The sequence below is a fragment of the Strix uralensis genome, chromosome 2, assembly GCF_047716275.1.
Source record: "Strix uralensis isolate ZFMK-TIS-50842 chromosome 2, bStrUra1, whole genome shotgun sequence".
Taxonomy (NCBI): Eukaryota; Metazoa; Chordata; class Aves; order Strigiformes; family Strigidae; genus Strix; species Strix uralensis.
The window spans coordinates 60,668,576-60,695,758 of record NC_133973.1 but is presented as its reverse complement, the minus strand read 5'-3'; the positions used below and the strand labels follow the sequence as shown (position 1 = coordinate 60,695,758).

At 39.9% G+C, this 27,183-nt stretch overlaps 1 protein-coding gene across 1 annotated transcript; it reads left to right on the top strand.

The window, feature by feature from the left end:
- Positions 1-1,445: 1,445 nt before the first annotated feature.
- XG (Xg glycoprotein (Xg blood group)) lies at positions 1,446-23,135 on the top strand. The gene is made up of 9 exons (XM_074860943.1): positions 1,446-1,506; positions 12,523-12,564; positions 12,898-12,954; positions 16,783-16,818; positions 19,400-19,465; positions 20,372-20,428; positions 21,087-21,125; positions 21,408-21,527; positions 22,719-23,135. Exons 1-9 carry the CDS (start codon positions 1,446-1,448, stop codon positions 22,733-22,735), a joined length of 495 nt encoding a protein of 164 aa, XP_074717044.1. The 3' UTR covers positions 22,736-23,135.
- The last annotated feature ends 4,048 nt before the right edge of the window (positions 23,136-27,183 follow it).

Sequence of the window (27,183 nt, the reverse complement as noted above, 5' to 3'; positions counted from 1 at the left end):
AAGCCATGTGATACAATAAACCGGGCCTTTATAAACCATTCTGCTGGTTCAAATTTGGCAGGGGCTGGGGGAGGTGGAGCTGACCTACCTGAGCATCAAGCTTCTTGAAGATCCAATATCACTGGGTTCTACCAGTCCAGTTTATGTTGTTGCGTCAGTTTTTTGTAGTTAGTATAAAAGCATGAATTCAGTGCACACGCTGTATCGTATTCTAGGTAACTTGACAGAAACACACTTGGGGCCAGCCTGTGCCCCACATCAGACTGAATCACGCAGCAACAACACAAGCATACAGATCGGCCATTTATGGTAGCAGAGGTCTGAGCGTATTTGCTGCCCTAGTCAAAACAGCACGACAAAACCTCCTACAGCTTGCCCCCCAGCAAAAGGAAGGACACACACCCATCTCCTTGCTGGCACTGGGCGCCAGTGTGACGGTGTCAGTCCAGTTCAAGAGACAACTGCGCTGGCGTATGTGTTTACTAGAAAGAGGCTACGACAAAACTGGATTTAAATCACATCAGTGATTTTAATGTTCATGGATGGATGCATGTGTGATTTTTGTTCATTTTCCACAGCTTTGTGTTCTCATACTCAGCATTAGCTGAGATCTCTCTCCATATAGTATATACATGGATATTTATATTTAAAGATACATCTAGATCAATGAAAAAATCATGACAGACAACATTTACCTTGTGAAGATAAGCATCTGCCGGGGAACTGAGCGTGCTTCAGTTCAGTATTCCAACATCACAGTTGAAACTTGTAAGATTAGGGGTCTTTGTCATCCCTCTGTAGACAATTCCCCAGTCTCTGCAAAGCAGATTCTTGGCCTCCACTTACCTAATGCAGCAGCTTGAGTTAGCAGTTAGGACTCTGACAGGATTGCCTTTATCAGCAGTTATTGCTCAGCCAAAAATCAAGCAGGGAAGCAGCGCTTTGAGGACAGAGTATATCTGAGAGATTTTTTTCAAGTATGCTTCAGAGAAGACAGGTCTTCTCTCGCAAGCTACTTGAGCTCCACAGCACCACACCCTGCTTTGAAGGTGAGGATGTCAAACAGGTTAGCTTTCCCTCCGGGGAGGAGGTGGATTCAGAGCGCTCTGGCTCCCTCCCCATTGGGTGCTGCTGCTGGTTCCCCGGCTCTCCACGCTCCCTGCCTGGGCGATAAATAGGTTTCTTAGAGGGCAGGTGGCACCTACGGTGCTGCTTATGGCTTGGCACTAGCAGGGTTGTTTGCCTTTGTTACTTGTCTTGTATTAGAAGACGTTTATATGGACTCCTCTCTCTTCTGTGGTGCTTGAATGTGATGGTGAGGGAACTCTTTGGACAGAGCCACTGATTCCAAGTGTCTCCCGCAAACCTCCGCACTGCAGTTGCAACATCTGTCATCATTGCTTGGAAAAAAACAACCAGTGCAGTCAAGGCACTGCTAGAAGACCATGGGGAAATTCAGAAGTATCCTTCTTCTGTGCCTTGGCTTTCTTCTAGTCCATGTAAGAGGTAAGTGACCTTTGCCTTGGCTTATTTCTAGGGCGTGATTATTAAAAATGGAAAAAAAACCCAAAACCTAAACCCCAACCCCTAAAAAAATATGCTTGCTTATTTTGAAATGCTTGCTGACATTATTTTTGTTGCTACTGTTTCATGAGAAGCGTTCAAGAGTATTTAGATAAGTACTTCTGCACTTTCTAGAGAGATATGTATCTTTTGGATGATCGCTCAGGTTAGCCATGCTAGTTGGAGTTTGTTTGTTATAATTTCTTATTTTCTCTTTAGTGTTGCTCCCCTAAAATTATTCACAAGCTTGGACTTGAGTATAAGCTTTTTAAGCGGAAGCTGTAAAATGGCAGCTTCCAGAGGAACTTAAAGTTTCCAAAGATATCCTTAGTCCAATACTAACTTCATGTTTTTAGAGCTTTTCTTGGTTATTGGTATTTTAAAACATATTAGTTATATTGTAAAAACAAATTCTGATTCAGTTTAAAGATGCTCATGCTTTTATATTGGTGCTCATGCTTTAATAATTATAAAATAATAATTTATTAACCTTAGCCAACATATTCCTAAATATATAAAATCCACGCACAGGCATACCTTTTTTTTTTAATGCAGGATTAATGAAGAATTTAATACATTTTGTACATATTTTTTGACAAATGAATAGCAGTTGGGAAAACATCTTTTCACATTGAATCATTTTTCTATATTTAAACATAATTTTCTTTTAGCAAAACATTCTATAAAACTTTATTTTTATATCAAACCAAATAGGATCATCCTCATGTGTATCATCTGCCATGTAATGTACTTGTAACCTTTTTTTTTTTTTGTATATTAACATTACTTCAAAAACTTGTAGCACAGTGTTTGACTGCAGGAAGAAATCAATCATTAACCACTAGTTCCAAAATACCTGCTGCTGCTCAGCCTCCCACCACCTCTGATTTAAGTGGAGTCACTAAGAGATCTTGCAGTGATGGGCAGTGAAAAAACCTTGCCTTAAATTAGCACCATAGATCCATTTTAACAAATGAGGAATTATTTAGAGGTTTTTGGCAAGTAAAGTGGCATAGGAACAAGCAGAGCAGTAAGACTGTGCTGGCCTGCGATGATTCACAGTCTCTAATCACTGGCATGCAGACTTTCTTGTTCTGGAGGACTCTTGTGTTGAATATTTCTGCTCAAACAATCTGAGCATGGGCAAGCCAATTTCCATATCCTCTATCACTTTAATTACAAGGATAGTCAACCTAACCGTTCTTGCTTTATACATGTGCTAATTTAGAGCCAGTTCAGGCCCTCCTTTGGGGAAGAAGTCATTCCTGAAAGCTGCTGTGGGATTGGGGCACAGTCTTATGACTGTGGAAACTTATTTAATCCACTTTGAAAAGCAAAATTAGTTATTTTAAGTCTATGGCAACAGACACTGAATTTTATCATCAAAGTATTTACCATGTTTCAGGGGACATTTACAGGAACCACTTGTCAGTCCTAATCAAGACATGATGAGAAAGGCTTAGGCATGCTGGTGAAAAGCTGATCTAAGTCCTTATGATAGGAACATCTATCACATGATTCACCTTTTTATATGCAGCCTTAATTCTTATCTAAGCTGTGACCATCTCTGATAACTTCTAGCAACTACTGTTCCACCATGGCCAGGCAAGATCACATCACTCCTCTTACCACCTAGCATTTCCTTTATGTCCGGCTGTCTTCAGTTAGTTGGCTAGACTACCTTGATGGACACATCTCAACAGAAACATGTGGCATAACCAAGGACCACATTGCACAAGGAAAGTGAGACCTGACACAGTTCAGAAACTTACATGCTCACTGAAGTCTTCCATACTTTTATCTACACTCTGGGTTTTGTTATTTCCAAGCTTAGGCAGGTTACATATAAATTGAGCTGCAACAACTACTTGTCTGAGTAGCTTTTAGCCAAACCCAAATGAAAGAAACTTCATAGCAATGTCTTTCAATGAAGTTCGTGATAACATCCCATATCAGCTACTGCAGCTCGGCTGATCTGTGGTAATTCAGCTTTGGCTGTATCTACACTGCCCACTTAGGGTGTGGTAAGACACAACTTAGGTCCTAGTTCCCCAGTAACTGAGACCATGTACCTGTTTGAAACATACTTCAGGTCCCATTTGGGCCATACACCTCAGTTTTGAAACATACTGCAGGTCCCATTTGGGCTGCACACCTGTGTGCATACTCGCAGTGGGGAAGCAGTGCAACTTGAGGGCTCTCTCCTAGATGGAGCTGGAAAGCAGCTGAGGCTCTCACTCAGACCTGACTTCTCAGAAATGCTCCTCAGTTTCCCAATATAGATATAATCTATATTTCCATGGTTTTAAGATTAACCCAAAGATCACATGTTTGTTCAGTAATGAAGACAGTGCAAAAGTTGATGATGTTTAAGATGCATTAAGTTTACTCCATCAGCTACGCAGGTAAAGGGAACAGCATTTATTGCTAGCCAGTAAATCATGTACCACTGTTCAGCTAAGGCTTACAAAGATGTTGACTCAAAACTAATTGTATTCTTGGTTAATTAGCTAGGCACTTTATGGGGAGAAAATTACAGACCTGTTTGGATTTGAGACACTATGCGACTTAGTTTTATGTATAATGTAGTTTTCACTGGAGTTAAAAGACAGAATGGGAGAGATGAAAAACACAGTCCTGTTTTTCTTATACTGGTCCATCAAGCTCCAGTCCTCGCTGTCGCTCCGTGTGAGGTCCCTATGTACGTGCCGAAGCACTCGCAGTATCAGCAGGGGTATATCAGACAATGAATTCTCTTGTTGCTGGGCACCAAAACTATTTCGCTCCCAATACCAGAGCTGCTATCATCTGTAGTCATGTCAGTGCTATCATCCAAGGGTGTGATTGCAGTTTGATAAATAGACATACCTGAACTGGTTGAAACACTAACAACAGCAGGGCTGTTGCAATATCAGAGCTTGGGAAGAGCTAACAACCGCTGTGGTTACTCAGCTTCTTGGGTTCACTTTTCAGATGTTGCTGCCACATTGCAAGCCTGGGCACAGTGCCCAAACTGCCTGTTTTCAGTATGTATTTTTCCCTCATTTGCATCGGAGAATGTCAATCCCTTTCCATTCCATTGAGAGTAATAAATAAACAAATACATATGCTAACTGTTTCAAGATTAAAAATCAATAAAAATATGCCTTTCTGTGGCATTTTGCCTCATGGTTAGGAGGAGAGACATTCATATCGTTTTGATCAGAGTCTTTCTTCATTTCCACAGGGGGGCTGACATCTATGAAGGTTATGGGAAAATACTGTATAAAATCTGATCTGTAGAACAATTTCTCATGAAGGCAAATAGGCCATCTCAATTGAAAGAAAGGCTTGAATGGGTTATGAAAATACGAGTCCCACTTCCATTGTATAAGCTTTGCCTGTCATCAATGCATTTTTTAATTCCTGAAGAATTTATTTAAAAAGCTAAACCACAGCAATATATTTTCAAAGGGCAACAATGCTCCAGATTAAATGAAAATAAAGGCCAGAGTAGGCATTAAGATTAGCAGACAAATTAAAGTGAAGTCCTTTCTTATGTCACAGGTCTGAAAACATCAGTGGTGGAGGAACCAGGGGCATACGCTTCACACTGGGAACAGTCTTGAGTTAACAACAACAATGCCTCCCAGATCACAATCTATATCACATCAAAACTGCAACTCTACCTTGCAGGTTACCATCTGTAAGGAGCAGAAATTGATATATGAGACAGGTATTGGTTTAGTATACAAGCCAGGTATATATTCTATTCACAAATATCGTACAGACCGTTTTGTTTCCTGAGCACAATGGTAACAAAAAGAAGGCTGGCTGTTTGTTTGGAAATCCAACCCAGATTTGCAGAGCATTCTGCATGCCAAGGCTCTTGATTTCTGCTCCCTCCAAAGGCTAAGCCACCAGATCCTCTTCTGAGTGTCCTGCTTTTGAAGTTCAGATACCAGCTGATGATCACTTAGCCTTTGCCCAGGGTCATTCAGAGAGGCTACTCTGTGTTCTCCGGTGGCTTCTTCAGCTCTCCGTACGGACCCTAACTGCTTTTCTTATTTAGTCCAAATGAGATGAGAGGTGGTTCCTGAGGTGCCTTTGTTGCTGAACAGACCTGCTTGCTGATGTCCAGCAACTCTTTCCAGCATTATTCTTTTCCAGAAAACATGTTCTTAATGGCATGAAAGAGAGAAGATGCAGGCTTTGCTTCTTTTCTCTTTTCCATCTTAAACACACAAAATGTGTGTCTTACTGTTTGACTTAAACACAAAGATTGTGCACGAAATGCCATGATCATCCACTTTGATTTGGCAGTATTAGTAACCCCCTTGGAAGCAATATAAATAATTATGCTGATGGGCTACTACTGTGACTTCAGGGGGCACAAGATTAGTTAGTTATACAGCGGAATTTCTGAAACAAATTCAACTGCTGAGATCTGTGCTATCCATATTGAAGAGCTAAAGGTGTTTTGCATGTATTTTACCAGTGTAGTTGGGATGAAGGTGGGATGAGGAACATTAAAAGACACTCTGTGAGCAACAGAAATAGCAAAGCCTAGCATCTCCCTGATGTCTCACCTTATCTTCAGCTCCCTCTGTTGTCTCTAAACTACCAGCTGGGGAACATGTGAATTAGACAGCTGGTACTTAGGCAGTGAGAGGTCACTCAGAGCACCCAACACAGCTTGTTGCTTGTGCCACATTATAGGGTTTCAGTAGGAACACTCATATAGGTCTCTTGTTTGAGCCTATCTACTTGTACAGCTCTCACGTAACGTCACCGTCATTAAGCCTGACACTCTCAGACCAAATGGCTGAAAAGGGCTGACACCTTCTTGAACCACACAGGGACAGAGAGGGGCTTTGGCTGAACAGTCCACCGTGTGGCCTAAGCTCCGCTTCCTTGTGACACAAAGCTGAAAATCTGCATTTCAGTAAGATGTGCAGACATACAGTGCTGCTTCATCAGAGGTTCCAGCTCTTTTGCTCTGCCTGTAATTTTACAGCACACACCAGCTTCCTCTGCATTCACTCTGAAGCAAAATATAGAAAATAATATATTTTATTTTATATATGCAGGACTTATCACATCATAAAGAATGGCAGCTACCTTTGAACAGCTGTTGTTTGTCCACAGCAAAGTAAACACCATAGAACTAGAAGATTTTCTTTCATGTTTGATGAGACCATGCTGCCCAGACCTAAAGCAGTACTGCCACTCTTGCTTTATTAGCGCATCTTATTTGCTGGTAATTATTTAAATGTGTTCTTGTATGAATAAGTGAGAGAAACCTTTTAATTTCCTGTGAATTCAAACTATAAAGAGAAGTGGCTTAGCAAAAAACATGGAACCAATAATCAGGTCCATATGCTGTGGTCTATAGACTGGAATTTAGAACCTAATTACAGATTTTAAAGCATACTCATTTTATACCCCAACAATGGCAATTGTTGTTTATGGAATGAAAGGGCCGTGACAGAAAAAAAAGTAATACCGTAACCTCATCAGGAAATATGGATCATGAGGGTATTACATCAAAGAAATAGTAACCACTCATTGAGATTTTATCCAAAGTGTCCACTCTGAGGTGTAAACCTGTAAGTTCTCCCACAACTTTTCTTACATGAGTAATTTTCTTTAAACAAACATAATTGCTTCCTGAATAAAGGGGTATGTTCTGGATCACATACCTGGGAGAATACATCCTAGTTTGTCATTACAGGGGAAATATGTTTCATGATTGTACAATAATCAGGAATGATCTAAGCAAAGAATAATTTACCATTTCAGCTAAAAAGAACATAAAATGGGTCTCACGAGTGATTTTGGTAACATACTGTTCCTTTACAGAAAATTTTTGTTCTCATTTGTGAGTCACCCACTTCTTCCACAATCTCTGCCAGCTTCATATTTTAAGCTCATTGTATTCACAAAACAATTCTTATTTAATTACACTTAAGAAATAATTTTTGTTCTTGTTTTAAAATAATGTAAAATCAACTTATTTTTCCTTTCTACCTAGCTCACATTTCTAAGTTAGTGGCTTCTAATTTATTTGTAACACAGGTAATCTCATCCCAACCATATGACTGCTATCAATGCACTCAAAGCCCATTAATTTAATCATATTAATAACAAAAGCTTTTATCTAACAGACATGTGCATGTATGCATTTAAGATGTATGTCCACATACATGTATATACACATATAAATACATTTTCTCATGGATCTTAGCCTCATTTTTAATACTAAATTATGCATATTAAATGCCTGAGAAGTTAATTTGTTGCATAACCTGGTTCTCATTTAGCAATATTCATGCTGCCTTATTTAAATGTGCATCATTTTAATGGCCACAAGCTGTGTTCATATGGATCCAGGGCAGGATTGAGCCTACTTATGGAGATTAAAAATTGCAGTGATGCCATTTGTCAGAAAATTCTGACTACAGTCTTAATGATGGACAGGTAACATCCACCTGCAGAATCCAGCCTTGCTCCTCATAAATCCTCCTCAACAACTGTGTGACCTTGGACCCTTGTGATCAATCAATCAGCTACACAGCTAGAGGGTGATGGATCCATTTAACATTTAGGTCACAAAGTCAACTATAGTCAAAAGATGATGCTTTGTCTGTTTTAGTGACTAGATTATTTTAGTCACATTTTTGGAAAACTAACACGGGCGAAAGTTTGTGAACATTAAATGGGCACGTGCCTGAGGGCATGGCTTTGCAGGGGTCTGCCTTGGTGGGGTAAAATGACCTCAGCTCCATGATGCTTCAGCAGGACATGTCTTATATTCAAGGGAATTTACTAAAAGCTGGCTCAGTATCTCTGTAGCAAACAGCAACCCTAACAGTCTCCATAGCAGATCAAGTGGACTAACAATGGATTTTGTATCACCAGCCTTCCACACATGATATTGAAAAGGCTCATAGAAAGTATGGGCATTAGTGAAAGCAATTATCCTACCTGGAAGAATCATGCTTGTAAAAATAAATGTAGTAACTTTGAACTTTAAGCTACTATGTTTTGATGCTTGGCTTTATGGAGTCTATTCTCCTCTGCCTGGCTGCTACAGAGAAGTCTCCTGTTAGCTATGTAGGCCAGGTCTACACTTCAGATTTTTACTGGCACAGCTACATGTGTTGGTTGGAGATGAGGGAATTATATCCCAAATAAGGCTGGCAGCACCAGCAAAAGTCCTGCTGTTAGTATAGTTCATTGTGTTTGAGCAGCTAGTATAAACATAATTAAAACGGGTCCTTTTGTGATACAACTGTATATCCATCTGGAGGGCTTGCTTTTTTAGCTTAGCATTTTCTCATTTGTAGATAAGGACTGTTCTGTGTTGTCAGGCAGGAGCTTATAAGCATTTTCTCAAATTCTTTGTTATGAATCATTGTAGACCACCCAACAAAAACCACTATTAAAATAATTTTAGTTGTATGTAAAAACAGGGATACTCCCAGAAGAAAGGCTAAGAGTGATGCCAAGAAATAGAATACTAGCCCAAAGCAGTAATAACAGAGATAACTCTGAGATAATACCTCCTGCATAGTTAAATCTCTTCATAACTTTATCGAGGTTTAAAAACAAAAAACCAAAAACCCCCAAACCCAAAAACCACAAACTAAAAAACCCAACCAAATAAAAAACCCCAAAGGAACAAAGCTGTTGTCTCCCCACTAAAATTTCTTTCATTTTCATCAGTATGTTTCCAGATGTTTCTATTATGGAAGCTGGTCCAAAAACAAGGCCCTTTCTATATGTAGAAAATTAATTTCTTTCAGTCTGTTTGTTCTGTGAAGAAGCTTGACTAATTTATTTCTGTTGTCATTTATCTTCAGAGTTCCCTGAAGTGACTGCAGTGCCTATTGAGCTAAATATTCTCTGAGTCTCTAATGTGTTTTTGTTTTTAGGCCCACCATTTTGTGGATGAAATCTGGGCTGTTCAGCTATTTAACCATCTGTTATCCTCCCAAATTAGATTCTTAAAATGTCTAGGTGCAGTCTCAGAAATGGTAATAAGCATTTAAAATTCTGCTCCACAAAATCTTACTCCTTGCGGTCATTTGATGTTATTATCAGAGGAAGTTGGGATGGAAGTCCAAGCAATCTTTTCGTTTATTGGAATATCATTTACCATGCTGCACAGATGTCCACATACAATCTGCCCATCTGTCAAAGTTTATATTTACACAGCCAAAGAGATTTCAATGTAGATTCCTGTCTTATTCCCAACCAGTCATTCTGTGTTGGTGTCTGTATATTTTATTACTTGGTTTATCATTAGAAATAATTACAAAAATAAATAAATCTGAATAATTTCTGCAGGGGATTTTCAGGCTTCTTTCTTCTCTTCTTAAAATTTCTGTAGCTGTCTTCTATTTCTCCCTTGCCATCTCAAAAGAACACCTCTTGTCTTTTCCCACTTTTTCAATAACAGAGCAGACATACAACAGGAAAGGGAAACGTTGGTATTGTCCAAGAGAAGGGCAGATGTTAAGTAACTGTTTCAGTCTGCTGTTTCACTTTGGTTCTCAGGCAATTGAAAGCATCTGAATCATCTTGTTTGAATTCCAGAATCTCTTTTGATTAGATTCCTCTTTCTATTATTTTCTTTTCCCTAACTTCAAAGAAATATTATACCTGGAAGTTTTCCAGACCCTTCCTTCACAAGATGATTTTGTCACTTTCTCTTTACAGCGTTAGGACCTCAGTAGCTGCTTTCTGTATCATTAGTTCCTGCATGTCAGTACCTGTAAAAAAGGAGCTGGTTTGGCCAACAGCTCTTTGGTGTTACAAAACTATTTCTGATGACTCACTCTGATGAGAAATGTTTTGAGCCCTGCTGGCAGTATCCTCCAGCAGCAGGGCTCAGGTCAGACAGCCTCCTTCAGCACGCAGGACATCGATCAAGAATGAAAATTTATCCAGAGGACAAAATCAAAGGACAGCCAAACTTAAATTGTTCATATTGCTGGTACTGAAGAAATGCTTCAGAAAAATATAATTTGACCATATAAGTTGAGGCAATGGCAGGATGTCAGCCTGTGGTAGGGGTCTGCATTGGGATCAGCTGGTGCCATGGCTGGGTGGCAGCACAGCTGGGACAGCCCATGGGCAGGGCCTCAGGGCCAGTAAGGGCTGGGGGTGCCCTCAGGGCTCTGGCAGGAAATATCTTCTGAGGAAGCCACTTGTCAGTTTTATGTATTTACATATTTTAATGCATTTATATAGAAAAAATAACCTGTCAGGGTCTTGGAATATTATTCATCTAAGGACCCAGTCCAAAGGTTACTGGACTTAACCAGGTTGGCTGAGCAGCCAAGGCAGGGGAAAGACAGGTGGTTGCAGGAGGTGACACTCCGTGATCAGTTCAGATGATGAGATAAAATGGTACTCTGATAACATTACCGGGAAAGCCTTATGCTGCTAGCTGCTTCTTCTTTCCAAACATGGGTTTCTCATAATAATTTATAGGGACAGTTTGCTTTAGAAGCCATTCACTATTTTGCATTCCAGCCTCATTTTATCTTTTCCATCAGACACCAACTATAATTAACTTCACAGGCTTACATAAGAATCCTCACAGGAATCAAAACTTCTCTACTTTATCCTCCTGCAATGATTTTTATCTGAGGATCACACAGTGTTTTACGACTGATGATTAATCTTTCCAGGAGGTCTTTGACACAGGAGAGTGCTATTATTCAGGAACAGTGATTAATGTGAAGAATGCCATGAAGACAGACAGCACCTGTCGAGAAGAGAGGGCTGAGCTGAACCCAGAGAGCTCTTGTGCTGGAGAACTTCTGATGGCCTCTCTCTGTTCCTCAGTTTCCCTGTGTGAACAATGATGTCTTTCTTGCTGTGAAGTGTTCAAGACTTACCAAGAAAAACACTTCATCGAAGAGTTAGGTATTAAGCCTTTTAGACACGATAATAAACAGCTACAGATCAAGAGACTTGCTCCATAGAGCACAGTAAAACATTTCTGCTTAGGGAAGCCGTCGCACATTGTGACTTTTTGCGGGTTTGTGCAGGCTGATCTTGTATTTGATGTGCAAACAGAAGGACAGTGAAGTTTCAGTCTGGGTGTAAACTAATGGATACATACTCTGCAAAGAGGTGTTTCATGAAAGCTGTGTATTAAAAGGAAAGTGGCAGACTGTAGAGAGTGGAAAGTAAAACTCACATGAATAACTGTGCTTGTTCACTTCAAAGTCATATGCTTCAGTTTAATACATTTTAAACATTTTCAAGTTTTATTTACCTGCGAACTTCAAAGGTCAGGATGCTAATTGCCCTTCTATGACATTTAACGACATTTAACGTCACCTAACATAGAACAGGAAGGGTTCTTTTCTCCCCTTTCAGATTTTTTGAGATACAGCGGAAACTAATTTAGGTAAACACATCTTTATATCTTTTACTGCTGGCTCATGTTACAGGGAGAATTCAAAAGAAAAGTTGATTCATGTTACAAGTGATCACAAGGCGGTCTTGCCAGTAAAGCTGTTCTCTGAAGCCGAGCTAGTAAAACAATAATGAAGACATTAAAAGTTCTCACCTAATGATTCTGGTTTGCAAGTACGGTGCTGAATGCTGCTTTCAGCCGTCTCCTGGCAATAGCCCTTGTGCCCTGTGACAGGCAACCTCTGTTCTTCAAAGGCATGTTTGCACAGCGGCTGGATATGGATAACATGAGAGAGCAGCTTTTCTTTGTGCTACCTGAACGAATAGCTTCTTTGAGTTAAATGAGCCCATCTCACACGGTCTTTCAGAGCTGCACAGTGCAGGTACAACTGCTGACAGTCTGCTCGGCGCCTGCTTCTGTTTGGATGGATTTTTGTTTTGCCTCTTACTGGTGTACTGTTTTTTGCCAGAGCCCTCAGACCTAGGGGTCATGGAAACCTGCCCATTGACTTAGTCTCTTTCTTTCTGTCACCTTCCTTCTAGGTCAACGTGATTTTGATTTAGCTGATGCTCTTGATCACCCAGGTAGGTAAATCTTCTATCCTTGTTTTACTATGGCCTAATAATAAATCTTAAGTCCTTTTCCTTGAGGACTGGAATATGATGTGGCTACTGCTTAAGTTAAAGATATACAGAACTGGGAATTGCTAAATTTCAATGTTTCTGTCATAAAATTAAAATTTTCTTTAAAATAAAACAAAATAAATAATGACTTTAAAAACATAGCCCTTCATTTTTAGCTTCTGCTGTGATAAAGATTTACTGAATGCAGCTTTCTAGATTTAAAGATACCTTCTTTTGTTAAGTTGAAAAAGTTTAAGTTGTTATTGTTTATTGGTATGTTATTGTGTCCCACAGATGACATAATTACCAGGAAGCCTACAGTGATCAGAAGACCAACAAGGCCTGTGCTGAGTAAGTAATGAAGACAATGGGTCATAACTGATTTTATATATGTAGAAACTGTCTGCCATGAGATTCTTGATCATCTTTGCTAATGTACCATAGCTGAGATCATTTGTGTGAATACTAGCTGTCTTCTGCATGTAAAGTAAGTGGGTTTTTGACAATTACCATTTGCATGCCTTTACTGCTTCCAATAAGGCTTTAGAGCATGACTGGCCAGGGATGGCATTCTATTTCCTGAAGATCTTCTTCACAGTTTTCCAGCCTGTACTGAACTCCCCGGGGAGTATAACTATGGGTAACTGTTGTTAAAAATGGCTAACTGTTCTTTTACCTTTTTTTTTTTTTCCATTATCTTTTAGCATAAATATTCATGATGCTTGATAACAGATGGAAAAGCATCACAATGAATTTGGGTATTCTTTCTTCTCCCCATGTATTTACTTGATATTGTCTAGTATTGATTGCTACAAAGATCTGTGTCAGAAATGAAAAAGGCTCTGAACAGCAGAGAGAATCAAAAGGTTTTAGCTGTAGTCCTGAGGATGACAAAAGACGATTTCCAATGAACGTTCGTTATTGTTAAAAAAACCAAACTCCAAAAACCAACAAAACCACACATGCATTTATGATGGACCATTTTATGATAACATAGAGATTTTTCAACTAAACTACACGGACAGAAATTTCTGGCTATCAAACAAAATGCTCGACTCAGGAAATGCCAGATAATGTATGCCCACACAACATTCTGTCTTTTTGTGAATAAACACTGCAATAAGTCTTTAGGTACACAAAAGCAGTTATATTTTCCACACAGTTCTCTGGCTCACTTTTTGAACAAAGAGGGACAGCATTTTGTGAATGTGGTAGTTACTAAATCCTGTAATGGTTGCATTCTTCTTTCCCACTTCATTTTGCAAAGAAAATCTATGGTTGGCCTAGACTGGAAGTGTCTGTTCTAAAGCACTGCTAAGCCACTGCCCTCTACTTAACTAACTGTCCTGACTTCCTTTAGTCAGTGGAGAGAAATCAGCATGTATAGGGACAGTTCATATCACTGTAAATGTGGAACTGTTCTCATCCTAACATAGACATTTCAAGCAGATTACTTGAATCGTGCCCTAAAAGACTCTGTCCTCAGTCATGTTTCAAGATAACCTAGGGATGCTGATATCTACAGTGGAGCTACCTCAGTCAGGTGAAACGAATTTGGTTTTTAGGGACTCCTAAATCTGTTAGAGATGTGACTGTCAAATGATTATCTGCCCTACCTGAATTGACTTCACTAATTCTGGGGAACGAAGAACTCCATGTTTTCCAGACCATTTTGGAATCTCTCTCAGCACTGAAGAGGACTGCAGGGAGTTTAAAAGCAGTTAAAACTAATTTTAAAAAGACTGTGTTAAAAATCAATGACTGGATTTGGAAAGTGCAGAAAGATGGTACAAAAGTATGTTCTAGCATCTGCCTGATGCTTCAATTTAACCTCAGGGTTTCCTCTATGTCTCATTCAGCCAGTATCATTGAGAAATGAGGCTGGCTGAGATGATGATTTAGGTTCAGCCTGTAGAGGCCATGTCCTCTGGGCATCACTTCCCACACACCTCTGCCTAAGTTGAAGCTCTTCTGTAGGCACCTCCCATCTAGTGTAACAAAATTCAACCAAAATTTAATGGTAGGTGATGTTTATTTACAAAATCTCTAAATAAGTTGGTTTTACCCACTCACATTCCTCTTGCCATTGATTTAATTCAGCCATATGCTCAAGCCCACATGCTCATGAGTGCCAAGATGTGTGTGCTTAGGTGGTCTGGTGAGCATCATGCACAACATGGGACAAGGTACACCAGCCACTGAGTCCTTATGCTGTCTCAGTGGTTCTCCTTGATCAGAAATGACAAGCCAGTTTATGTACAGATCTTTTATAACCTGTATAAGTCATCAGCTATTATGGAGAGTCATCAGCTTTGCCTCATAATCTTACTTACTTCGGTGTCTCTGAACCCTAGGCCAGATTGCTGCCCACTATCTCATTTTGCTTGTTTGGGGTACACAGACTATGTCTACAGTCTATTTTCTGGGTGGGTGCATGGGAAAGTAGTGGAATAGGTGATATTGCTGCAATCTTTGGCTTTAAAGTGCCCTTCTGCTTTTCCTCTGCTGACAAGTCATCTGTGCTGTCGTTTTATCGGAGTGCAGGCCTGTTGGTTTTGACAGGAACAACACATTCCTCAGTTTTACTGCTGGGAATGGTGACCTTTATTGTCTGTCCTTTTAACCCTTTGGTCTGCTGTTTTTTCTAGTCCCTACAGACACATGCATTTTCATTTGTATTTCATTCATATCAACCTTAGCATTTCTGCAACAAATCTCTGCATGAACCCTCCAGAGCAGAACCCTGAATTTTACATGAATTCTTCATCTTGATAATAAATTGAATACAGTTTGCAATTTACTGCTTCTTACAGTGTTAGCATTTGACAGGTAAAGGTGTTTGTTTTTGAAATGCAACTCTCTGCTGGCCAGGCACAGACAGGATCAGCACCTGACTTGACAAGAACAAACTGAGTCATGTAGTATGAATTGGATTGTTTTCCTGCCAGATATCCTGGTGACATCAAAGCATTTCTGAGCTGTTACACAAATGAGACTAGATACTGTCCAAAAGCAGCTTCCCACTCCCTCTGGATATAGGGAATGCAAGAAAGTGGAGTCCTGCACAGTGATGCATTTGGATGGATTTTCCTGGGTTTCAGGAATTCTGATACAATTATAATGAAAAAAAAATATTTAATTGAGTATCTATCTAATTTTCTGTGGCAATAAGCATTGGTATCAAAATTTACGTAGATTTTGCTGTGCTTTTTTTTCTGATTCATTCTAGCACTCCACATTTATAAGAAACAAGAATGGGATTCTTAAGAGTTATGACATCCATCTAATGTATTTCTGCCTATTACTCAGTGAACTTTCAGAGCTCACCGTCAGTCCGTACACACCCTAAAATATCACCCACATACTCATATCAACACCTGCATGTTGGAAACGGAGTTCTTGTTTATGCATCTGCAGTTCACAGACAAATTGTTTATTAGATGGAAAATTCCATCCCAGATACAGTGAGACACATGTACAGTGCTGGGGGAATGGCAACAGCCTGTTGATTCACTGCATAACATGCACATGCAGATATTTAAGTATATTTTAAAACCTTTATAGCTTGGCCAAATTAAAACAGACTGTCATCCAAATTCAGACAGGCACATATGATTGCTTGAAGCAAAACATTTTTATGTCACCATGACCCTTACATAAATTAGTTGATTCAATACTCTCTCCCCACGCAGGTTTATTGCTTACTTGTTCTTGAAATGGGTGTTAGTTTTTGCAGTTTAACAAATTACACTTAAACCAAACATGCATATACCAGTTTTAACCACAGACATAATTGTTAATAAATAAGTATATTTTAAAGAGATACATTTTAATATTGTAACATAGCTGATTTTATTTATGTACTTGCAGATATATTAAAGAAGTATTGATCTTGATTCCACTGTGAGATTTATTCTGAGCTTATTTAAAGCAGGAAAGAATCTTTCATAATTTGAGTAGAAAATATTATATAATTTTTCAATTACTGTGTGGACAAATATTAAATTCTGTAAGAGTTTTCAAGAAAAGTGTAATACCTTATTTGAATTTGTGGGACTGACCTGGAAAAGTTGCTTGTCAAACATTCAGTTTCACATTTTCTATTAAAACTAACATTTCACTTCCCTCCAAAATTGTGTGTAAGTCACTTCTCTACATCTTCCTCCTTTTCATTTTTAGACAATGATCTGCATTTAGGAGATGCTCTTGGTGGGGGTGAGTACTCTCTTCTTTCCTCAAATATAATGGTTGAGGTTTTTTGTAGTCTTTTTCTGAAATCTAACTAATTTGTGAAAAGAGATTTCAAGACTGCAGGAGGAACTGTGGTAGTGGGAGTCATTACAACTCATGTACATGCAGCCCTTTTGCCAGAGGCCATCACGCAGAACAGGGACAGCGGGAGGGGTTGTGCCTGGTTGCCAGCTATGTGGGCTTGCAGACTGACCTACCTGCATGAACTGAAGTCAGCTATGGTTTACATTACCATGCCAGGGTACCATGGTCACAGCTGGGGAGAGGATGTACTGCCCATTCAGCTGTCATGGTTCAGGGTGGTGGCCTCTGGCAGAAGGTTGAAGACAACAGGTGATGGCAGTAGTTTCTTCAGCTACCAAAAGTGAATCTGCCTAAGATTAGGAATTGGAAGTAACAGTGGACAGAAAGAGGTGTGAGCTTGTTGTTCTGATCCCGAATCAGAAATGAAGGAAAGAATGTTCGAGAGATGAGCACTGGTGGACATGATATAGCTTAAGCTTGAAGCAGTCAAGCTGTTGTAACATGCTGTAACTTCCAGGTATTTCTGTAACATCCAGACCTGATGTAGGGAGTATTCACAGTACTGTGCTGGGCTGTACAGACATATGAAATCCTTAACTGTGGGAATTTTTGCCCCACATTTTGTTTAGTGTGTTTAGAGGTATACCAAGGATGTGAAGTACTCTAGAAAGGTTCTTGTACACTGAAATTATCTAAAATGCAAGTAGTATTGAATTAAAACCTAAAATTCCACTTGAATCAAAGCTACACAAAAGGAAAATTACTTCTCAGCCCATTGCACAGAACCTCTGAATTATGACTCCAGTTGCAGTGGTCTGGTTTACTCATGTTTCAGTCTTAGAGCATCATACCTTTTATAGTATTCTTTCCCATTTCCAGGGTTTTCTGCATTTCCAGGATGCCCTGTGGCATTTCATGCCTGTGTTTGAATGACAAGTTAGTCTACACTTTATAAAGCTGAATCTAATTCTATTTATAATTCCCATATATATTGTCTTTTCTTTCTGCCTGTATTAATTGTTCCATTCCTGAAAGCTTTTAATGAGTACTGTTATGAGATGATGGGCTTAGTATGCTGATAAAATTATCAATGAATAGCTTAAGTATCTTCACTAAACCCCACCTTTTCATTCAGTGGATGGCAAATGATGTTTCCCTCTGTTTTTACTTCTTGGCTCCATTTTCAGTTCAGGTTCTTAACTGACATTCATACATGGTATAATGGGATTAATGATACGTACCTCATTATCAATAGTTCTGAAGACATTATTTTTTCACTAGCTATGCCATAGAATTTATCTTCTTATGCTTAGAGAAAACTGAATAAATGCAGCAACATAATAGAAATGAATAATGGGATCACTAGTTCCCTGCTTTTGTGCCATGGTGAGTCTTAGTTCATTACAGAGAGATCTGGAACAGGACAAATCTCTTCTTCTATTGAACATAATTAATCGGGCGAAGTCTGATTCAGCAAAGCTTTAAGACTCTACCTAAAATCCATTGACTGCAGTAGGCTAAACTCACTTGAAGTTAAGCACATATCTAAATAATTGGCTGAATCAGAATCTAAATGTTACTCACAAACAGAAGCATTATGTTTGCCAGCTAGGCAAGAAGAAAATACGATAAAAGGGCATCTGGTATGTATTGAAGGTGAAAGAAAGATTTAAGAAGAGGAAGGGAAATAGGTATTTATTTCTGTGACCTAATTTTGATTTGTTCAGAGCTAAATTTGCTGTCTGGATATGAGGGCAGTTAAATATGCAACTGAACTGGTTGAAAAAAGGATAGCAAGAGGGGACTTATGCTAGATATGCAGAGCAACAGACCTGGATGTTAACTTTTGCAGGTTTTGACCTGAGTTGGCTCTTGCTACTCCAGCACTGTATGTGCAGTTTGGAAACTGCTATTAATCATCAGATCTCCTGCTCTATCCAATGCATTGCCTTCTAATACTTTGGCAAAAATTAAGGCCAAATACCAGCACAAAGTCCTAAATAACAAAACTGAAGTCTGAGATCATTTTGCACTGTTCAAGAACAGAAAATTTATCATGCGTTAGATGAATTTAACACCTGTTAGATTAAACTAAGCTGCAGATTTTATTAATATTTGCTGATGGCACAGAGATAACCTGTTGCCTCTTGCCCAGCCCAGAACACCAACTTCTCTGTGGACTCTGCATAACTGCACCATGGACACCTACAGTAACACACTGTGCTTCCCAGCTGTCAGCAGTAAACAATGTTAGCACTTGCCAGAAATACATAAAATATTTTCCTTCAACATTTTTGTGAATTCTTCTCTCATTTTATTTTTGAAAATATTCCCTTTTCCCTTTCTAAATAGTTTTGTTGATACAGTGCTTGAGACTTTTTAGCTAGTGACAAGGTCCTTTTCTTAATTCACAGTTGGAGGACAAATTAGAAATAGGTATAATATCTCAGGTTATCATACTCTTTATTTACAGCTCTCAGTTTTGCCTGTCCAACCATCTAACAATGTTAATTATCAATAGGTGACATCTCAAGAAAACCTTTATACCCACCTCTTCCACCACGACCGGGAAGCCATATTAATTCTGGTAAGAATATTTTCTCCTAAGAAAATCTAGCACTATGAGTTGTTCGGAGCAGGTATTTTGGATAGTTTACTCTCTTATTTCTTCATTAATAGCTTTTATCATCCCCACCCTCCATCTCTCGTTTGTAGTCACTGTTCCTGACCCAGCATTTGGAAAGATTTTCTGAGTTTTAGTGTTGGTACCATAAAGCTTTTCTGTCTGTCCAAAATGTGGGTCATTGACTCCTAAGTGGCATGAGACTAACATCTTGTTTATCTTTTCATTTTGGGTATGTATACACTGAGCCATGCTAAGGTTCAAATCTGACATCTAACCACAGGGTGTGGATAAGTCTATGCTCAAATCCATACTGAGATGTGCATCTGAGATGGCCCTGGGACATACAACAGGTGGGACTGGGCAGATGGCTGTAAGCCTGTACCGCTTTTGAGTGTGGTCCCAGACACCCACTCAAACCAAGTGGAAGTGGCACATCTATCCCAGCTACCACCATGTATCCTATATTTACTTCTGGTACGATTGTAGTGGTGAGCCGTGGACTGGTCCTTCTGGAGTCTTTCCTGGAAAGGACCCACTGAATTCCTGCTCCAGGAACCACCAGGTTTTGAGATGTCCGTATTATATAAGGATTTGTGCTACTGAGAGCCCAAGCCCATACATCCCACAAGTGCCAGTACAGATGCCAAACGGTTAAACACCAACATTTTTAATACTCCAGCTTCCAGGTGAATTTGAATAGGTGACCATTCAGTGCAAGACACCTGACCCATCTGCCATGTTGAAGCTGTGATTTCAATGGTCCCTCACCTCTCCCTAGAACATTACAAAAAGACTGGACAAGGGACCTGAAGGGGTTACCAATGTTCAGATAATTTTGCAACAGAAATCCTAATCTTTATCTTGCAGGAGGTTTTGATGACTCAGATCTCTTTGATGGGAAGCCTTTACCACCGCACATAACAGGTAGTATTTACCAATTCTCCTTGCAACTTCTCCCTAATACTTGTAACTTGGAGCTGGTTAGTTTTGCTTTAGCAGTAATCTGTTTGTCACTGAAGGTGTAGGACAAGACTCTGCTATTTTTATTTAGATTAGTTATCCTTCTCCACAAACCATGGCTTTGAGCCTGAAACTCAGGCTTGAAACATATTCCTAAACATTTTGTAGCATTCTGGCATATGCCAGAACCCTGCAGGATTTATCCCTTTGAATTCAGCTAGAACAACCCCAAAGCAAGGGACTTCTGCTGAGAACTGAAGGTAGATGCACTGGGCCTATGATCTTGAATTAAATTATTGATAAATCATCTGGTTGTCTGGCAGTAGAGAATAGCCAGAGTATTCTGGCCTCCCACTCCTGTGAAATCAGCTTGATGTAGCCTGCTAAGTATTATCCTTTTCTTAGAAGATAATATTTTTCTCCAAAAACGAAATGTCAGAATGGATGGTTTTTCCTCCGGCCAGTGCAGCTGTCAGTCAGGACTGGAAGGGGAGCTCCTCTCTCACAATGCTGCCGAGCAGCCCCCTTTCACCTTCTGTATGAAATCACACTTCGCTGAGTAAAGACTGTTCTCAAAACAAGGTGGAAACATTTCTTGATGAAACTTCACCCTCTATTCCAGGAGAAGAGGAGCATCATTTCAATCACGGAGGAAACACAGGTATAGTAAATAATTTATTCTATAATTTGTTTCTGATCATCATAAAATAGTAAGAAAATGTTAGCCTTGTAAAAGTAGTACATGAACTGAATTAGGATTTAAGACACCATTTTCACACCAGTTGTAACATAATTACTAGTCTTCTGCTTAATTCTATTTAATGAATTTACAATGTTTCACCAAACAATTCTCATAGTTTGGCAAAAGCACACCTTAGTAGAGAATATGCTTAAGTAAAACCATTTCAGTGCCTCTGAAAAAAACCTCTCTCTTTTTCCACAGATTCAGGATTAATAGCAGGAGTTACATCTCCTATAATTTCTGCTTTTGTAATATTAGTTGTTGGATCAATAGCAGCTTACTCTGCTTACAAGAACAAGAAACTTTGTTTCAAACCACATGGTAAGACCAAATCGGTTTCCTACCTTCTGAGCTGATTCAGTCCTGAAGTAGATGTGAATTTTACAAATACTTTCACTGGGGGCGGAAACAGGTTGGGGATAAAGGATTTGAAAATCTCATCCTAAAAAACCTCAGTGGTCTGTAAGAGATACTCATAATTAATATTCTTCATCAAGGACAAGTATAGGAAGCCATAATGTGCCCAGAAGATGGATGTACGTCACTTTATGAAGGAAATTACATGATGTGAGGTCTCTGGCACCACAGAGGTGACTAACTGTTGTGGTTCTGTGTGTGGAAACCAGCCTGCGTGGCCCAGATCAGCCTTGCCTGGGGCACCCCGTGTACACTCTGGCCAAGGCCCATTTCAGCTCTGGCCTGGGGGTCCTGCTGCCCCAGCCTGCACTGCATCCCCATGTGCCTGCCCCGGCCATGAGCCTAGATGGCTGGCTGGGTTTCCTGCCTTGGCCCTGGGCCGGGCTGGTTGCCTTGTCTTTACCTGATGATGGCTGTCCCATCCATGGGGGCCATTTCTATCACCACCTCTCTGCACACGCCTGCCCCTGGGAGGCAATGGCTCAGTCTCCCCCATGGCTGCCCTCGGCTCCCTGATCTTTGGGAACAGCCTGGCCCTGGCCCTTAGCTGCCATACAGGTCAATTTAAAGCTCTAATTCATGTTATTTTTCCCACAACGGGACTAACGACTGAGGCATGAGCAAAATGCAGGAGGTGTGTGGAAAAGGTTTGCAGGCATTTCTGAGAGATCTGGGATCCCTCGTCACTTCAGAAAGCCTCATCCTGAGGGTGCCATGGTGAGCTCCAGCACAGCTGCAGCTGCCGCCTGGGTGCTGGGGGAAGGCTTGGGCAGGATTACACAGGAGATGTCCAGCTGGACAAACCTGGGATGCGCCAGGGGAGGCTGGTCAGGGCTGTGAAGGCTGTTTGTGCCCTCAGGGTCCCGACAGTCACTTATTTTCCTCTGTTTCTATGGTTGGGATGTAACCAAAGTGTCAGGTCAGCAATCCCACAGCCCTCTGGAAATGGGAAATGAGACAAATAGGGAAGGCTGTCTGTGGGGATAGGAGGTTCCCACCTGCTGCCTCAAAAGAACTGGAGAGCTGGCAGAGCCAGAAAAGCTGGCAAAGGGCATCTGTGGAGGAAATGCTGAATGTTCAATCTTCATTTTTCAGGTGGGGCTACAGTGTAAACTGCTGAAAGAAGAGTTGCCTGCCGATGACGGGCTGCTTTGGTTGGAGATATTTGGCCCACAGATCCAACATTTTTTTTTTTACTTTATGACTCTGACAAAAGAAAATCTTCCTCTAATGAACATTTTGTTGAGACATTGCAGTTCTACTCTCTCTTACCTGACATCACTCTTGCATCTCGAGCTTTAGGTCATCCAAGATGTGCTTAAAATGTCTGGGGATGGTATTGAACTATCTGATCTGCATTCATAGAGGTTGGATATACATTTTGATTCAGAAGTTATTTTGAACAACAAAGAAATCGAGTTTAATATAAGCTAAAAATTAAAGGTTTTGGTTTGTGAGCATTTGAATCACCAAACAATTTTTTTTCCTGTTTTCAAAATTAATCAAAATATTTAATCCTTCTGATAGAATAGGAATAAGGGAGTTGATGTTTCCATTCATACATGTTGGGTTTCTTTAGTATATTTCTGTACTGTCTATAATATTTAAGGAAAACTTCAAGTTGTACAAAGGACTAAAAATTTTAATGCCTTTACTTTGTATTTATGTCTGAATTCTAGCAAAGTGAAAGGAGCTATAGATGGAAAATTAATTCTTAATTTTAAAATATAACATGAAAAGAATATATACACTGACGAGCCACTGTTTAAAAAAAATAAATGAAAGGAACACATGTTGATTTTATTTATTTATTTATTTATTACTGAAATTATGTTTAGCTCTTCTCAGGAACTGGAATTTGACATAAATTTGTTTCTCTTCTTGAAAACTTAGGCCCTGCTCTAGAAGCCTTTAAAGGCATTAATCTGGCATGCTGGTTTTTTTAAGAACCATATTATTTCTGTATTTCTGTAAAGGAAAAATAGATACAAAATTTTCTAAATCTTTTAGAACGAGGCTGTGACACTTTGTTCTATAAAATCTATGTCACACCAACTTTCAAACTTCACAATATGTGGAGATATGGTTGATACAGTTTTGCTAGCAAGGCTGTTTCATCTTTTTCCCTTGTTCCTGATCAACCTTGCTATGCTAACGAATGTCCTTATGTAGACAAGTCTATCAACAAAAACTAACACTTTTCCAGTCTCTCAGCCTACATTTAGCTAACTGAATCAAAATACTAGCAAATGAATGAAATGCAAATGAAAGCTGGCAAAACTAGTAGTTTACTGACATAATTCCACAATACAGCCACATTAGCTAAATCTTTAAAGCACAGAGGATATCTGTGTTTTTATCTTCCTCTTATATGTGAAGCATGCTTTTTCTTACTGAAATTCCATGTAGATGGAGGTAAACATGATTTTGTGTTTATTAAATTGTTGAAAGACACCATCTGAAAAAATATTGTTTTCATAAAATAATATTCTATCTAAATTATATTTCAAATGGATATATATCAGTTGCTGAGATTACCATAATCTTTACTTTGATCCTGAAAGTAAGAAATGAAAATGTACATCAGTTTAAATACAGAAACATCTTGTCAACACACAAACGAGTGAGCACCTTTGTGGCTACCACTTTCAGCTTATGAATGACAATGTATTTTTACTATGGTTTCCAAGGATATTTCTTTAAAAATACTAATTTTCCATGTTAATAGTTAAAACAGACTGATATATATTTTGCCAGATAAACACAGAGTTGTGATTAACGAAAAGTTTAAATGTTTTGTGGTTACCACTTCAGCTGTTCATGTAACAATGAAAATATATATTTTGCTTCTTTCTCTTGAAAATTTTCAATAAACACATACTGTGTTTTATCTAAGACGATCTGAGTTTTATTTGGTTTGTTGGTACTTTCTGGGACATGTGTTGGCTGACACCTTTTATATACAAATTCATTTATGTCCTGCTAGGGAAGAGAAAGAAATGCTTCAAATTAAAGACATTAAGGAAAAAAAAAACAAAGAAAAAAGCTTAAGAATCTTCCCCCCCTCCCCCACCCCCAGCAGTGTCCAGAGGAGAATCTATGTGCATTATTAATATTTTTTATTTTGAATTATTATTACATTTTATTTAAATTTGTTCATAATATTTTCTAAAGAATGTCTTACTCAGTTGAAATTGCTTGTGTTAATATTATTATCCAAAAACCAGATTATATTACAGATAATTGGAGGAAAAAACATGAATTTGAATCAGTAAACCCTGCCCCCCGCTCCAGTGACTAACCTTCTAAAGCTCTTTATTCTAATGACATCAACATATAACCAATATACTGGTGTGCAGGCACACTCTTCAGTGTTAATTTCGCTTTTATCTAGGATGATGATGATAATAATAATGTTATTATTATTTTAATAAACATTTTTATTACTATTATTTCAGATAATTGGGGGTTTATGAAGGGAAACGCTAACATATTTAAATCTGCAGGGGAAGGAAGGAATATAAACTGGCTGTTAGACCATCAGAACTCTAGCTTATATTATTGGCTCTGACATTTTAAGTCTATTCTATACTGTAAAAAAGTTGCTGACACACAAGTAAAACAGAAAAACTTCTAAATGTAGACATCACTTTTATTACCAAGAAAATGCTTTTGTGGATTATAAAGCCCCCCATTTGGAATGGATCTCCCAGTAAAAATATCTACAATAGCTATCTGGCTACTCACAAGCATATTGTTTAGTCGACCTGTCTATATAAGGAGACGATGAATACATTTCCTGAGAATTTAGTTTCTGTGCGACAAATAAAGCTTGATTTCCTGTGCATGTCCTTCCTTCCCTGAACACCTCTGCTGCTACTGCAGCAATGACATCATTTTCCCCAGCGGACCTTCAGGTTACTCCCAGTGTGTGAGAGAACAAATGCTGCATCTTGGAGTGGCAACACTGATCACTTGCAAATTGTTGGAAATGTGATCACTTGCAAACTGTTGGAAATGAAGGTTTAATGTTTATGTGCATTTGCTTCAGTGGCACAGCAACTTAAATTGCTGCCCTCTGCTAAGACTTGCTTATGTTCACAGAACAGTTTGACGCAAAGACGCCTCTACTGAACCAGGTCAGGCTAAAACTACCTTGCAGAGATACGCTGTGTGAATATATGTGCATATATATGTGTGAAAATATATATAGCACTCCAAATAGCACAGGCTCTTTGAAAACATGTATTTACTTATCTGGGTGACAAGTTACTGGCTTGCATGTACCCATAGGGCTTATGGTGGCCTCAGAGAAGTTATGGAGTAGACTCCTTTAACTCCTGTTTAACATCTTTATTGATGATCTAGACGAGGGGATCGAGTGCACCCTCAGTAACTTTGCAGACGACACCAAGTTGGGTGGGAGTGTTGATCTGCTTGAGGGTAGGGAGGCTCTGCAGAGAGATCTGGACAGGCTGGAGCGATGGGCTAAGGCCAACTGTAGGAGTTTCAATAAGGCCAAATGCCGGGTGCTGCACTTGGGCCACAACAACCCCCAGCAGCGCTACAGGCTTGGGGAGGAGTGGCTGGAAAGCTGCCAGTCAGAGAGGGACCTGGGGTTGTTGATTGACAGCCGCCTGAACATGAGCCAGCAGTGTGCCCAGGTGGCCAAGAAGGCCAATGACATCCTGGCTTGTATCAGAAATAGTGTGGCCAGCAGGGACAGGGAAGTGATCTTACCCCTGTACTCGGCACTGGTGAGGCCACACCTCGATTACTGTGTTCAGTTTTGGGCCCCTCACTACAAAAAGGACATCGAATTACTCGAGCGTGTCCAGAGAAGGGCAGCGAAGCTGGTGAAGGGTCTGGAGCACATGTCGTACGAGGAGCAGCTGAGGGAACTGGGGTTGTTTAGTCTGGAGAAGAGGAGGCTGACGGGAGAACTCATCGCCCTCTATAACTACCTGAAAGGAGGTTGCAGAGAGCTGGGGATGAGCCTCTTTAACCAAGTAACAAGCGATAGAACAAGAGGGAATGGCCTCAAGTTGCACCAGGGAAGGTTTAGACTGGATATTAGGAAGCATTTCTTTACAGAACGGGTTGTTAGGTGTTGGAATGGGATGCCCAGGGAGGTGGTGGAGTCCCCATCCCTGGAGGTGTTTAAGAGTCGGGTCAACATAGCGCTGAGAGATATGGTGTAGATGGGAACTGTCCATGTTGGGTTAATGATTGGACTGGATGATCTTCAAGGTCTTTTCCAACCTAGATGATTCTGTGAACTCGTGGTGAATCCCATGTGTCTGGGTTACTGTAAGCTACGCTGGAGTCACCGTACTCGTGCTCCAAGACCATTTTTTTGCACTCTGGGATATTCACCATCAAAGGCGTTGGTGTTTTCCTCAAAGGGCTGCACCGTGGAGTCTCCTCCAGCTCATCTTTCTCCTCCCCGTTTCCGCACAGCGGCGTACCCGGTGGGGAGGCTGCGTTGTGATCCAAGGAGCACGAGTGGTCCCTCATCCTGTCAGCCTGGGACCCGCCGGCCCGCGCAGGCCGCAGCTCC